This window comes from Tursiops truncatus, chromosome 10, assembly GCF_011762595.2.
Source record: "Tursiops truncatus isolate mTurTru1 chromosome 10, mTurTru1.mat.Y, whole genome shotgun sequence".
In the NCBI taxonomy this organism is placed as follows: Eukaryota; Metazoa; Chordata; class Mammalia; order Artiodactyla; family Delphinidae; genus Tursiops; species Tursiops truncatus.
This window is the reverse complement of record NC_047043.1, coordinates 19741886-19757227: the sequence shown is the minus strand read 5'-3', so window position 1 is coordinate 19757227 and position 15342 is coordinate 19741886. Positions and strand designations below refer to the sequence as shown.

Below are 15342 nucleotides of genomic sequence, written 5' to 3'. Positions count from 1 at the left end.
TTAGCCCTAATTTATTGTATTGTTTGCTAGTTTTATACTATCGAAGTAAAAGAAACTCTTTAATTTGCAATCAGGAATGTAATAGGTAACCTACATTATATGTGTTATCCATTATGTCACAAGAGAATACACATACACATATGTACATACATACCTGGAATGTTCTGCCATTTACAGACATATAAAAGTAATCTTTGAATGTCCAGAGAGGAAAGGGTTAAAAGTCTTCTGGTTAATAATAATAATAATTGTTATACTCCAATAAAGATGTTAAAAAAAAAAAAGAGTGCAGCTCTAGACTAACTGGCAAGCCTAAATTAGTAGAGAGACTGATTATAGAGGAGTTTGAAATAGATTTTTTTAAATCACTTTCAAGTACCCACTCTGCATGCTCAAATGAGGTAAAAGATTGTTGCATTAGTAAGATATATTTTAAAATATACTTCAAATAAAAATTAAAAATAGATTTATTTTTCTTTCTAAATGACTACTTGAAACGCGTTTTTTATTTTTCTTCCCAAAAAATAAATAAATAAATAAGCCATCCAAAAAATAATAATAATAATTGCATCTTAGTCATTGGATTAAAAAACACAGGTGAAATGGACCAGGCTAAACTCTAGTGGAGTTTCCACGGAAAATGGGAAAGATATGCACGTGCCAGAGAAGAGTAGAGCTGATGCAGTAACTGTCAATGTCATGTGTATATTGATGCTCATACGCTGCAAGCTGGAGGGTGTAGATATGGTTAGTAGAGGTTTTAATTGCATCATGTAAACAAGAGCAAGACTAGAAAAGAATGTGATGGCTTCCCATAGCCTTTTGGATAAACGCAAACTCCTCGGAGCAGCCGTTCCATTCCGGCCCAGTCTTCCAGGCCCACCTCTCCTCTCTCCAGCCTTCATTCTCTGCCGGACTGCCCCCCGCCGACCCCAACCCCCATCACTGTCCTCCAAATGCACCCTCCCTCTCAAGAGCTCCCACAGCCTGTTGTTCCTTCTAGGACGCACTTCCTCCTCCTTCTGCCCTTCTTCTCCGCATTTTCCAGGGCTGAGTTTCAGACACTCTCTCTCCTGAGCACCACCCCCGCCCCCTGCCGGGGCTCCTACCACCCTGCAGCATCCCTACATCACCCCTCAGTTACAGCACGCCTTCCCCGTGTGCCCGTTTATAGGCTCGCGCTCTTGGCAGGCTGTATGTCCCCTTCAGCAGGGCATCTCAGTCTAACTGGATACTTGCCACTTAAGTACATGCAAATTGGGTTTGGGAATGTGAGACTTGATAGAAGTGGCTGAAGAGGAATTTGGAATTTAAATAAGAATCGTGACAACCAGTCCCGCTCCTTACTTAGCCAGCGCCTCCCGCCTCCCTCAGAGCTGCTCGGAATGTGTACTCTGAAGATGAGCTGAGGCTGGGCAGGAACGTTCAGAGGACCCAGGGCTTCTGTGAGATCCCCAGGGGACCCCACGGAGGAAGTGCAGGGAGCAGGACTCAGCCTTCCCCCATCCCTCCCCAGAAGCTTCCTTTTTTGTCTGTCCTGGAGGCATAAAACGTGTTTGGGGGGAAAAGGGGGTGCAGATACAGGAGGAAGGAAACTGAAGTAAAGGAGGCTGGAAATAGTGAGTCGCACGGGGACCCACCCCCTCCCCGTCCCCTCCCGAGGACGGTCCCTGGAACTCCCTCCCCACCCCCGACCCCCCACCCCCACCGCACCGGGACTCTGGAGCACAGTTCAATAATCACTAATCCAATAATCCAATAATCACTAATCGAAAAGGAAAACATTCTCACTTTTCGAGGCAAAGAAACTGAGCCTGCAGAGGTTACTTGAGTGCCCCAGTGACACATCCTTTTACTCATCCTGTGGTTAAAGTAAAAAACCTTCCAACCAGATGAGAATGGAGAGTTTGAGTTGAAACTGCATGTATTGGGAGCTGGTGGCCCAGATCCAGCAGTGATGGGACCATGGACGCTGCTGGAGGAGGATGGGGAGCCTCTTTCTGTCTGCTCCTCATTTCACTTGCTGTAACATTTTTGTTTCCTGGGCTAATTCCCAGCACTATCGTGATCATTCATTGTTTTATTTATTTATTTATTTATTTATTTATTTATTTTGCGGTACACGGGCCTCTCACTGTTGTGGCCTCTCCCGTTGCGGAGCACAGGCTCTGGACGCGCAGGCTCAGCGGCCATGGCTCACGGGCCCAGCCGCTCCGCAGCATGTGGGATCTTCCCGGACCGGGGCACGAACCCACGTCCCTTGCATCGGCAGGCGGACTCTCAACCACTGCGCCACCAGGGAAGCCCTATTATTTTTTTTTGGCCGCACCACACGGCGTGTGGGATCTCAGTTCCCCCACCAGGGATCGTGGAGCCCACGCCCCCTGCAGTGGAAGTGCGGAGTCCTAACCACTGGACTGTCAGGGAGTTCCCTCATTGTTTTATGTATAATTAAAATAGGTACTTACCTTTACTTAAACAATCAATTCTGGAATCCAAGAGAGAGTATTCATTTTGAAGGAGTTGATCTCAAATAACTAAAAAACTTTTCCCACAAAGCAACATTTAGCACTTCGCCAAGACCACTGTGTTAGGAAAGGTGACTTAGAAATTGCTTTAACGCCTGCATAAACAAATTACCGTGGTTACCTGGATATTTCTGACCTCTGTCTTCTGAGTTCTGCTTCACGGATCACAGAGCCTGGGGCTGCCTGACAGAGCACTTGGGATTTCTAGACACCCTGGGAGCTCTGGGGTTTGCAGCCCTGGAAGATAGTTGTTCAGTTTATCAGTCTTTTTCTCCTCTTTTTATAGAAGCACTGCACACATATTTCAGGTCTTGAATTGTTTGTGGCGTGGTTACTGAATTAATAAAACTTTTTCCAGGGCTTGGGATTTGTGGGTAGAGTTTTTCAAAAAATAATTTTATGAGAACTGAAGCAGAACAAAGCATCACATCTTTTGAGTGAAATAGCAAGAATGTTGTAAAGTCTTTTAAGATCGATGCCAAAAAACAAAAAAAACAAATCAAAACAAAACAAAAAAACGGTGGTGCTATTCTTAACTATGGCTGCCAAATATTGTGAGATCCTGGGATTTGGGAAACAAGCACCACTCCCCTGCCTCCAGCCTCTTCTTTTGAAAAATGTCAAACCTGAGAATAGTGCAATGAACTTTCACCGAGATTCAACAATGGTAATAGAGTTTTTAAAGGCTTGTTTTCTTTTGCCACGCATGTGCGCGCACGCACACACACAAAATCAACAATACAATGTTAATATCGTGAAAGGTCTGTTTTTAAAATTTTAATTGTCTTACATTTTGTCTGGAAATGAACCATGCCAAACGCATCCCTTGTATTTAAAATCGTAATGATTTGCCTTTTATCTGCAGTCGAATCTACCTGATGACGTCCTTGAAAATGGGAAGGCAGCTGGGGAGAAAATGCCACTGTCCCTCAGCTTCAGTGACCTGCCCAATGGGGACTGCACCCTCTCCCACAACCCAGGCCGCCCTCTCCCCAGCACATGCTCGGCAAATCCAGAAATCACCATCACCCCCGCAGAGCTGAACCGCGACAGCCCCTCCTCCCAGAACGAGGGCCTGGATGACTCCAGCTCGTCCTCTTCCAAGAGCTCCTTGGGAGAAGAAGGCTCAGAGCCCAGGCCCCACAGGGAGGAAGAGACCGAGGGGCTCGGGAAACCCGAGGCCTGCAGAGCATCCGCGGGTGCCCGGACGGAGCGCCTATTCCTGGAGAAGGGTGTCGCAGAGGCCCTTCTGCAAGAGTCTGACGAGGCCTCTGAACTCAAGCCCGTGGAACTGGACACTTTTGAAGGAAACATCACGAAGCAGCTGGTCAAGAGGCTCACCTCGTCAGAGGTGCCGGCGGCCACCGAGAGGCTGCTCTTTGAGGGCTCTGTCAGTGGAGAGTCCGAAGGCTGTAGATCCTTCCTAGATGGAAGCTTAGAGGATGCCTTTAATGGGCTTTTCCTTGCATTAGAACCACATAAAGAGCAGTATAAAGAGTTTCAGGATCTGAACCAAGAAGTCATGCACTTGGATGACATTCTAAAAGTAAGTACATTTTTAGGGAAATTGGCTTAGGTCTGGAGACAGGTATCTTCAGCCAACATTCTATTTAAAATAGCCTATCTTTTTTTTTTTTTTATCCTGCCCCATCACAGGATCAGTAGATAATCATCACGTAAATGGCACTGATTTTTAATACTAGTAGCGTATATTTATTTTCCTGACACTGATCAACTTAAGGAAAATGATTAGGAGTTAAATTAACAGCTCTGGAGAGCGTCTAAATTCCCTCAGTCCCTAAGTTCATCATTCAGATTCCAGATGTGAAATGGTGGCCTTTTGGGCATCATAATCTCATTGAGATGCTCCTGGAGAGGGTACCTCTCTGAGTATCAGGGAAGCAGGAAAGCCCTCCCATGGTTGAAGACAGAGTTAGGCAGTACAAATGTGAGAGCCATGGGCATCTCTCCCCTGCCCAGGGCACCACCTCCTGGAGGATTCCCTTCTCTGCAATTGGCCCAAATTGGTGAGTCGGAACCCCAGATAATCACCCACGAATAATCGAGAAGCCAGAGAACCCTGACTCCACCAGAGTTATCTTCCCCTCTCCTGTTCCTAATCAGACCGCTCAGGATAGACATGGGAAGATAGGAGTGAGGGGGTGATTTCCTCTTAGGCAGGAGGTCCTAGCAATGAGATCGTTAATGCTACCCCAGAATGTTATCTGTCTCCACTTGGCATACAGATGAAATTTTTAAAAACAAGGCACAAGAAGACAGAACTGGAATTTTTGTCCCGAATCCCACTGCCACGTCTTGTATTCTTTGCTTTGCCGCTCTGATTTATAGTGCCACAGAGAAGAGAACTTGGATCTTTTCTCTTGAAAGAGCAGTTCTTTGGGAACCTGTTCTATAAAATAAGCTTGAAAATACAGTGTCAGGGGCAAGTCAACCCACAGCAGGCTGTTGCATCCCTTGGCGTGACGGTTTTAAGATGTGGCCTTCCCCGTGGCACCTGGAACAACCTTCCCAAGGCTTTTCTCACAGTCTCGGTCACGCTGACCTAGGTCTGGAGGGGATGTCTGCCCGGGGCAGATAATAATCCATGCTCTGACTCCCCACATCCTCTAACGCTCATGACAGATTGATTCAGCTGTAGGTGTAGCCTCCGAGCAATAGGGATGGGCATTCTGCATCTGCTTCCTGTAAAACATAACTCAAAAGCATCTGCTCAGGGCTCATGCATGGAGGCTGTTGGCCCAGCACTGCAGTGAAAACATCGTTTATCCCCTCAACAAGCTCATGTCAGCACAGCTGACCAGCTTTTGCTTACTGGGGAAAAAGTTGTTAAATGACACAATTGATCCACCTGAAGTAAGTGCCTCAGATGTCTAGATGCCCCCATTTCCAGGCGTCTAGGGTGCTGGTCAGTAGCTCAGTACACCAAGAAGCGCTAAGCAAGTCATCTGTTAGTCTTATAAAAACCTGGTGGCTATAGGTTTCTTTCCAGAGTATTATTTCAATCTGCAGTTGTTCCAAAACTATCCCGCTACTAAAATCCTTAACTGCCCCTTTCTTTATTTTGATCAGTATTTAAACACATCCATACTGTGCAAGATCAGGTTCTGTAATCTAGCTTAGGGAAGAAGACCCTAGAAGTGGGTCAAGTCGGGACTGGCTCCTCCTCTCTCTCTGAGATGGAAAACGGCATTAGAGTTGAGGTCTGGGGCAAGTGGCTTTGTCTCCAGCCAGGATTAAAGCATCCGCTGGACAAAGCTTTCTCTTTTTTCCCTCCTTCACATTCCTAGGATGCTAAACACCTTGAGGATCAGAAACTAAATGATGCTGCCTCTTGGACGGAGATCACTGAGGGCGAATGAAACAACTCTGATTTAAAAGACTGAAAGACGGTTTCCTATATGCTTTGTCTTGAGTGTCAGAGACTCAGATCCCTGCAAGGCCCTTCCGACCTTGTGTAATGAAGTCAGCAGGGAGTGCCACCTAACTGGATGGAGAACATTTCGTTCTTCTTACTTGCAGAATTTGTCCCATTCAGTAACCCCCAGCATCCTCTTGACTATTTGGAAGAACTTCTCTCCATCTCTGTGCCCACAGCAACTGGCATTACCCTGTCTGTAATGTTTCTGCTTAATATCCAGCAATGTAGAATTCTCCACACCATAGAATGGGTTTGCTCACATAATTCCAGGGTCCAGTCAGGGAAGAAATGGAACTTGTTCCTTCAAAGAGCTGTAGAGGAAGCACGGCTACTCCTTGTCATGCCCATGCCATTTATTTTCTCCTCAATGCTCAAAGAAAAATTACGTGCTGTGAATGTAAAATTAATTTTTTTTTTTTTTTTTTTTTGTGCGGTACGCGGGCCTCTCACTGTTGTAGCCTCTCCCGTTGTGGAGCACAGGCTCCGGACGCGCAGGCTCTGCGGCCATGGCTCACGCGCCCAGCCGCTCCGCGGCATGTGGGATCTTCCCGGACCGGGGCACGAACCCACGTCCCCTGCATCGGCAGGCGGACTCTCAACCACGGTGCCACCAGGGAAGCCCCGTAAAATTAATATTTAAGTGTACTTACCTAGGGAGTGTGGATTAAGTGACTTCGAGTAGTTTTCTATTTCTGGGATTTGTTTCGTGAATCCTTTAGAACAGGTGCCTTAGGTAGCTCACCCCTGTCTCAGGGCACTGAACATGTTGCCACTTGGAATTAGAGATTGGTTAGTAGTTGGCATTGACTGTGACTCCTTAGATCTGTCTGCCAGTTGCATTTTATTTGGGGTTGAGCACGAGGCGGAGAGAGTATAGCAGTTCTATTTCCCAAAGCCTTCTGATTGTAGTATTTTTTAAACTGTTTATTTAAAAAATTTCAAACAAGTAGAAAGAATCAGATGATGGACCCTGATGTGCCCATCCCCCAGCCTCCACAGTGCTCAATTCACAGCCAGTCTTGTGTCTGTTCTTCTGCCTGCTTCCTTCCCTCTGGATTGTTTTGGAACAAATCCCAGATATTGTGTCATTTTATCCACGGTTGTACTTTCTTTTAATAAGACGACTTTAAATGAATTTTTTACTGCCAACAACAAAAAAAATAAAAGCTTGAAAAAAAAGAAAAGTGTCACATCTCCCACTGGGTGTCTTTGTTGTGTTTCTCCTTCCGAATATGTTGATATTCTCCTTGGTACCTTCTACCTTTGCAGTGCAAGCCAGCAGTAAGCCGAAGCAGGTCTTCCAGTTTAAGTCTTACAGTTGAAAGTGCTTTAGAAAGCTTTGATTTTCTGAACACCTCTGATTTTGACGAGGAGGAGGAGGATGGTGATGAGGTTTGTAACGTTGGAGGAGGTGCTGACTCAGTATTTTCAGACACTGAGACTGAGAAAAATAGGTAAGTCTGAAGTTAGCGTCTGCTTCTATTTCTACTGTCATAGCTGGTACAGCAGTTCTTTGTAGCTACCAGACGGGACCTGATACACATCTCCAGGAAGATAAAACCCCCTATACATGAACTGGCTTACAGTTCCTTTTCATTGTTAAGTACAGCTTTTAAATATCATTCACCTCTTTTGGTGTTGTTTAAGGAAAATTAAATTGATTTTCTTCCTTATAAATGAAGGGGAGATTTTTGTATGAGAGTGTGTGTATATTTATGTGTATACACATACATCTTGTAGGTTTCAGTGTCTACAACTTGTCCCCAATGTAATTAATTGCAAATTAAGTAGGTATACCATATTTCTGGAGAACTCTTACTGGATCATCAGTTTGGACCTGGTTCTCCTTGCTTTGCATCGTATTTCTAATTTCTTCATTTTGTTAGACTTTGCTTTTCCCACCCCTTATCTCTCCGTTCCTTTTGGCCATTGGGTCTTTGCAGTAGATTAAGCTCATCAGTGCCTATATCAAAGCCGGGTTTAAGCCCCGTGGTCCATGTTTTCCTTAGAGCGTAAGAGGAGATGACTGATAACTGATAACTGCCACTGGATCTGCAGGCCTCCAGCTGGAATGTGGCCTTCTCTAGGATGGGGATGGGACAGAGCAGTGGGAAGGGAGGATAAAGGTGAAATGTTGTCACCTTCTTTCTCCATTGGGCTTTCTTGTACCAAACCATGTGTTTAGAGCTAGAGCCTGGGGTCCATTCTGTAAGCACAGTGAACATACTCAGCTCCATCAATTATTGCAAAAAAAAAAAAAAAAAAAAAAACAAAAACACTTTCCCAAAGGAAAGGGTGGGTTTCCATCCATCTTTTCTTTTGACGTGTTATATACACTGATTTTCAAGTTACAACAAGCTGTGGCTGTTCAACCTTCGCAAATCTCTCTGTGGGTGGTGTTAATATTTTGGAGTTTTGTTGTTCCTGGAGGGTTTCTTCTGCCAAAGTGAAACGAGGAAAAGAAAAAGTGAGAAATAGAATTTATCCTTTGAGCAAACTGGGGGCATAGCAAAGAAAATTTATGAAATGAATGTCATGTTTAAATTATCCTTCTACATTCTACAGTAAGATTTTTCTAACTTGATTGAATTTGTGAAATGCTTCTTAAACCAAACATCTTCCTGTATACTTGTTAGCTTCAGCTATTAGATGATGGATCAAGGTCAGATTAAACTTTTTTTCTTCTTGCTATAAGAAGCATTTTAACTTTTTTTTTTTTTGCGGTCGGTACGCGGGCCTCTCACTGTTGTGGCCTCTCCCGTTGTGGAGCACAGGCTCCAGACGTGCAGGCTCAGTGGCCATGGCTCACGGGCCCAGCCGCTCCACGGCATGTGGGATCTTCCCGGACCAGGGCACGAACCCGTGTCCCCTGCATCGGCAGGCGGACTCTCAACCACTGCGCCACCAGGGAAGCCCCAAGAAGCATTTTAAAAACATCATAGCCTTTGTAAATTTTACAGAACATTGCTATTAAATATGTCTAATTTGATCAGTCTTACCGTATGTCATAAGAGGTATTATGGAAAATTGTGGAAATTGTGTGTGTGTTTTAAATATGTGCTGACTACCAGGACACAAGCTGAATGTTTTCCCCTTGGAGGCAAATGTGACTCAGAGTAAGGCACTCAACGCCTCTAAACTCTGGTGCATTATTTTTTTAAATTGTGGAGACCGGGGAGCATGAAACTAGAAGCCAAAAACCGCCTAGCTATGTGAACGAGGACGCTCTGGTTAACACCTCTGCCGGTCATTCCTTCCATGTGTGAAATGAGACTCTTCCCTCCCCCTCGCCCTCCTGCACAGATTCATATTAAGAATAAAATTAAATAATAGGTGCAACAGATTTCTTTTTAAATGTAAGTGCCCAGCATGATACAACTTTAGACTGTTCAACGGTGGGCTTTACGCAAAGCCCGCGAGGCAGAACTAAGCGATACAAATGCCCCTTTTAGCTTTTGTCTGGAGTAGAACATCATGTTTCTTCCTAACAGCTTTCCTTTCTCCTTTTCTTCAAGTCACAATTGATTTAAGGCCAGGAAAAAGCCTTGACTGATTATTTCTTAATGGTATTGCTCTTGGGAAGCCACAGGTTCACAGGACAGTTTAATCCCAGAAAATCTGGCAAACCACTCCGTCAACAGAGCAGGAAAGCGCCGCGAAACGAGGGCACATTTCAAAAGCCTTCTTGGTGAGCCAACTGTACAGATGGTTCGTTGTGCTTGAGAAGCAAACGGAGAACTCTGGAAACAGTCTGTCTGCAGGATCTTTTTAATATTAGGCAAATCGGTGACCAGGCTTAGTTATAAAATAGTTTTTGAAAGGTACCTCTATTTTTCAAGATAGGTGAGCGCAAGACTCTTTTCAGTGGGTGCTGTGATTGAGTTGACCTGTGATTTCCATGCAGAAAGAACCAGCTAACATTTCGCTCACCTTCCTGCTTCAACAGTTACAGATCAGTACACCCGGAAGCCAGGGGGCACCTCAGCGAAGCCCTGACGGAGGACACGGGAGTCGGGACTAGTGTGGCAGGAAGCCCTCTCCCACTGACCACGGGAAATGAAAGCCTGGACCTCAGCATCATCAGGCACCTCCAGTACTGCACCCAACTCGTCCAGGTAGGACTGGTGACGGCACTGGGTTTTTAGAGCCCAGGTTTTTGATGTACCAAGAATGGATGTGTGCTTGCTTTTTTGAGTTTTCCCAGGAAAATGAGAACTCAGGAATAAGAGAACCATCCTGCTTTGATTTGACCCAACTCAGAATCTCTGAAAGGCATGGCCGTGCTCCCTCAACCCTGAGTTTTCTATCTTAAAACCTAGATCTCCAGACTTTAACAGGTAGTAAGTGACATATAATGTGCTCTTGCTTTCAAATCATTTGATAGCAGGTGAGAGTAGTGTGATTTTTTTTATAGATAAGGAATTTGCATTCCGCCATCTACAAATGGACTTTGAAAGCCAGTATTATTGAACATATGTTAATATGAACCCATCACACGAGCTAGTTTTCTACCACCTGGACAGCTAAAGGCAAAATGCTCCAGAACATAACCACAGTTTCCCAGATCTTGAATAAGTACTTATTAGCAGCAAGAAAGAACATTGTACAGGTATCATCCTCCTCACCAGTTCGCTTTCATTCTGCGACACCCTGGGGCTCACTTTTCTTCTCATTTCAGGCTGTTTATCACTTAAGATTTTGCCACAGCAGAGCAACTATTCTGCCATTCTTTTGCTGCAGGGAGAGTTTCTGCTGTCTTGAACAAAGCATTTTCCCCAAGCAGCTATCGGTACTTGAATGCTTCCTCCTCACCTAGTGGCTTGTCTTCTCCCAATCTTGTTCTTCTCCCACTTGCTTGGATGTGTGGGGAACAGGAAAAGAATGTGAAAGCAAATGTATAATGGTTTCCGGGGGGTGGGCCAGGCCAGAAGAGGAGGAATTGTGCATTTAAGAGCACATGGCCCACTGGGAGACCAGAGGCAGGGTGAGGAGGAAGGACCCCAGGGAGGCCAGGAGTGGGTTAATGTTGCTTTTTTAGTAACACACTTGTGATGAGATGTAGAAGAATCTGCTTCTCCTCCACGAATGTAGACCCTCAAAGAGCCTCAGACACCTCACGTGCTCTGGGAAACTGGTTGGCAGTTATGACTCTTGCACTAGGTTGGCCAACACCCCAGCAGATCTCTTCTGTTGAGCGTTGAATTTACAGGCCAGGTGCTGACAACCAATCTGGCAGAAGGTGCAATTTTTTTTTTTTCTGACCAGAATGGACAAGGATTGTCATTGACTTATAGCTATCCTCTATTCACCAAGCACTGGAATGAGATGGTTTTCACGGCGCTTTGTCCTTGGTGAGGCCGAGACTGTGCTGAGCAAACTCCCCATTCACCTTTTAGACTTAAAGTCATTACTTTGTGAGGCATGGGAGAATTCTCTTCCATGAAGGGATGGATGTTTTCTCTCAAAGAATAATTGGCATGCAGTAGTCAGTGCAGTGTTTCTCTCGATAATAAGACCTTGGTTATAACACTTCAACTCTTCTGTGGAGAAAATCAACACGAGAAAAACAAGAGGGGAGTTCCTCTCTACATGGTACGTGAGATACTGCCCAATCCATGAATCGTTTAGTAAAGCCATTTAGATCTTTAAAATTTTAAAAAAGGAAAAGAATTTGTAGAGACGTGGATGGACCTAGAGATGGTCATACAGAGTGAAGTAAGTCAGAAAGAGAAAAATAAATATCGTATATTAACGCCTACATGTGGAGTCCAGAAAAATGGCACAGATGAACCGGTTTGCAAGGCAGAACTAGAGACACAGATGTAGAGAACAAACGTATGGACACCAAGTGGGGAAAGGAGGGGTGGGATGAATTAGGAGATTGGGAATGACATATATACACTAACATGTATAAAATAGATAACTAATGAGAACCTGCTGTATAGCTCAGGGAACTCCACTGTACAGTAGAAACAAGCACAACATTGTAAAACAACTATACCCCAATAAAAAGAAAGAAAGAAAGAAAAACAAAAGAAAAATAAAACAGGTAGACATAAAGATATAGAATAAAAGAGTAAGAGTTAGAAGCTTGATTTCTAATTCACACCCGCTCCTGAATCAGTGAGTTTACGTATTCATTTGGTATGTAATTGCAAAGAGATAAAAATGGGCAGTGCATAAAAATCATAATAGCTATAATTATGTTTAAAATAAAGCAGTTATTTTCTACTGTATTTATTTACATGAAAGGCATTAGTACATATTTGCTGTACTTGACTTTTGAATTTGAAAAATTCTCTTTGCCTTAGAGTCCAAATGCTTTAGACCATACAGAATGGTGGTACAGGTCTGCGTCCTGCAGCCATGCCTACCAAGTGAAGGGGACAGGTTTCTGAGAGACACAGAAAGGACTAGAACCTTCAGGCAGCGACTGACTTCTGTCCTTTCCCCTCTCAAGCCCTTCCTTATTCTTGTGATCTGCACACAAGTGAAATCACTAGCTATTTAAGTGCCCTTGAGCACGTTACGTGACCTCTCTGTACCTCAGTTTCCTCATCAGTAAAATGGAAAATCAAAAGTTCCCACCTCATTGGATTGTTGTGCAAAATAACACAAACTGATACATGTATAAGGCTCAGACCAGTGCCTGGTACATAGTAAGAACTTGTTAACTATAGTGAGATAGCTTTGATTGTAATTAGGATTATTCTACAGCACGCTCTTAATTTTCAGCTTGAAGACAAGGAAATAAATCAGGCTGTGAAAAATTACTACACTTGTAAAAAAAAAAATCTTTTTTCTGTTTCCATACCGGAGGGCAACCTAAATATGCCCTTCAAGTTTCAGAGAGGAGTTTTAGATTGACAGTACATACAAGAAAGGTAACTTTATAATAACCTTGCAACCCTACTACTGTGAAAATTCAGGAATTTACACAGGCATGAAAAAAGTTGAAAGCAACAAAAACATGTCTGATTTCAGCAGATGTTGTAACCGGCCTGGAATGAGGAACATTTTCAAACTGGAGGAGAAATGTGTATGAGGTTAACATCCCCACATGGGCTTCCCTGGTGGCTCAGTGGTTGAGAGTCCGCCTGCCGATGCAGGGGACACGGGTTCGTGCCCCGGTCCGGGAAGATCCCACACGCTGCAGAGCGGCTGGGCCCGTGAGCCATGGCCGCTGAGCCTGCGCGTCCAGAGCCTGTGCTCCGCAACGGGAGAGGCCACAACAGTGAGAGGCCCGCGTACCACAAAAAAGAAAAATCCCCACTTCATTCAGAAGGACAAGGTTGAGTGGGGAAAGCTCTGTTGACAACAACGTAATTGACACAGTGGTTTTGTTTGTTTTATCAGCAAATTGTTTTCTCAAGCAAAACCCCATTTGTGGCCAGAAACCTCTTAGAGAAGCTTTCTAGGCAAATCCAAGTGATGGAGAAGCTCTCGGCCGTCAGTGATGAGAACATAGGAAGCATCAGTTCTGTCATCGAAGGTGAGCACCTGCAGTTACGCTGCCGTTCTTGTAAATGATGACCCCACGAGCCCCCTCCCCTGCCTGCATCTATTCATGGCTTTGTTAGGATGGCAGAGAAGCGCTCTTGGGCTGTAGAGGAAGGTCTCCACACGAGTGTGGTCGTAATTAACACCATGCTTCAGCCTTCAGAGTCAAAGCAGCAGACGCCTAGCTTTTTCTGGCGGGGCCTCCACCCCCAGAAGGCAGACGCTAGTGTATGCACAGAACCCGCATCCGCCTCCCAGGTGGTTTCACAGACTTGTTCTCCTGGTGTGGTTCCATTTGGGACAGGTAATCAGGATTGTGCTTGCACCACAGAGCTGGCTGAGACAGCTCCCATAGTGGTTGACTGTCAAGGCAAGGTGCTCTCAAACCCTACTGGGAAAGGTAGAAGAACGAGAAGTCGAAGGCCTTCAGGAGCGTCCCTGGTTCAGAGAGCTTTAGGTAGAGAACGTGACCCAGGAAAGATGCCTTTGAATCTGTGTGGTCTGGCTACAGGGCTGTTTCCTAAAGGCAAGAATCTGTATCGTTTTTCACATCAGATAGTCTGTGGAAATAGTGGAAAACTAGGATCTCCTGGATTATCTCCGATTAAGCTTAAAACACCTTGTAGGTCTTTCTATGCATTTCTGCCTCCTGCTTCCGGTCCTCCCAGGAGCAGGTGGCCTTGGCAGGTCTCTGAGAGATGTGAAAAGGGGCAGGACATTCAGACTCCTGTCTGTTCGTCCCCCAGGCCCCTCTGCATGATCACAGCCACATGAGTGAAATGCTGACCGTGGCATATGGCTCTTCAATCATTTCAGTCAGAGAGCTGCCTGGGCAGGGTGAAAAAACTCCTTCAGTCATCCTCTGCTCTGTTGCACCCCCTGCGGAAAAGTCTCCTGAGGTTTGAGTCTCTGATCCTGTATATTTTTTGCTGTTAAGTTATAGGAGATGAGATGATTGGACCTTCTCCCAAGGGTAGACCTGCTGTTTTCTATCACCTAAAGCAAACAGCTTTGCTTTTGCTGCATTTCCTTTGCTGCCCAGGCGGGATGAGATCCTCATCTCAACTTCTTTGCCCTCGGGACACCTGCCAACGACAGAGGAATCCTGTAGTTCTGATTAAAAAACAGTCTTTAAAAAAAAAAAGAAGGCCCTTGGTGGTGCCTTCCCCATCCTGACCCAGGTCCATCTCTTCATCTATTTCGTTCAAAACATGTATCATGGGATGGGGTGTTGCTCTTCTATTCCAGCCATACCGGAATTTCACAAAAAGCTGTCTTTGCTGTCATTCTGGACCAAGTGCTGCAGCCCGGCTGGGGTCTACCACAGCTCAGCGGACAGAGTGATTAAGCAGCTAGAAGCCAGCTTTGCCAGAACTGTCAACAGAGACTATCCCGGACTTGCAGACCCAGGTACAGGGCAGCAGGAGCAAGGGAAACATTTCTGTCGTTTGTTTTGAGAGTGAGCGCTAGAGAGGTTCCCTCAACACTTTCCCCACAGCTAGCCCTGAGAAAGGGCTTACCCTCCAGAGAAAACATCATCTACTTAGTAAAATCGAAGAAAAGAAAGGCACTGAACATGTTTTCATTCTGAATATCAGCAGTGACTTTGAAAAGGACTGTATGTCTGTGTTGCTATTGAAGTACGTATCCTTTTTTCATTAAAATGTCAGCAATACAGGAGTATCAAATGGTATAACCACTTGGGAAAAACTGTTCGGCAGTGTCTATGAAAACTAAATATATATACTCCTACCCTGTGATCCAGCAATTCCACTCCTAAATGTGTCAAGAGAAATACATGCTTATGCTCATTTTTTAATAGCAGCTTTATTCACAAGAGCCAGAAATTAGAAACAAGTCAAATGCCCATCAACA

The 15342-nt window shown here is 44.9% G+C and overlaps 1 protein-coding gene across 8 annotated transcripts in view; it reads left to right on the top strand.

The window, feature by feature from the left end:
* RIPOR2 (RHO family interacting cell polarization regulator 2) overlaps positions 1-15342 on the top strand; it is a 210242-nt gene that overhangs the window by 181289 nt on the left and 13611 nt on the right. For 6 of the 8 annotated variants that reach the window (XM_019945181.3, XM_019945182.3, XM_073810403.1 and 3 more), the window contains 5 exons: positions 3394-4074; positions 7237-7421; positions 9914-10082; positions 13324-13459; positions 14716-14877. In XM_019945181.3, the coding sequence (XP_019800740.1) occupies positions 3394-4074; positions 7237-7421; positions 9914-10082; positions 13324-13459; positions 14716-14877 (1333 nt within the window). Of the gene's footprint in view, positions 1-3393; positions 4075-5836; positions 7152-7236; positions 7422-9913; positions 10083-13323; positions 13460-14213; positions 14682-14715; positions 14878-15342 lie in introns of those variants that run through there. The other 2 variants (XM_019945185.3, XM_019945186.3) reach the window with 2 other exon arrangements.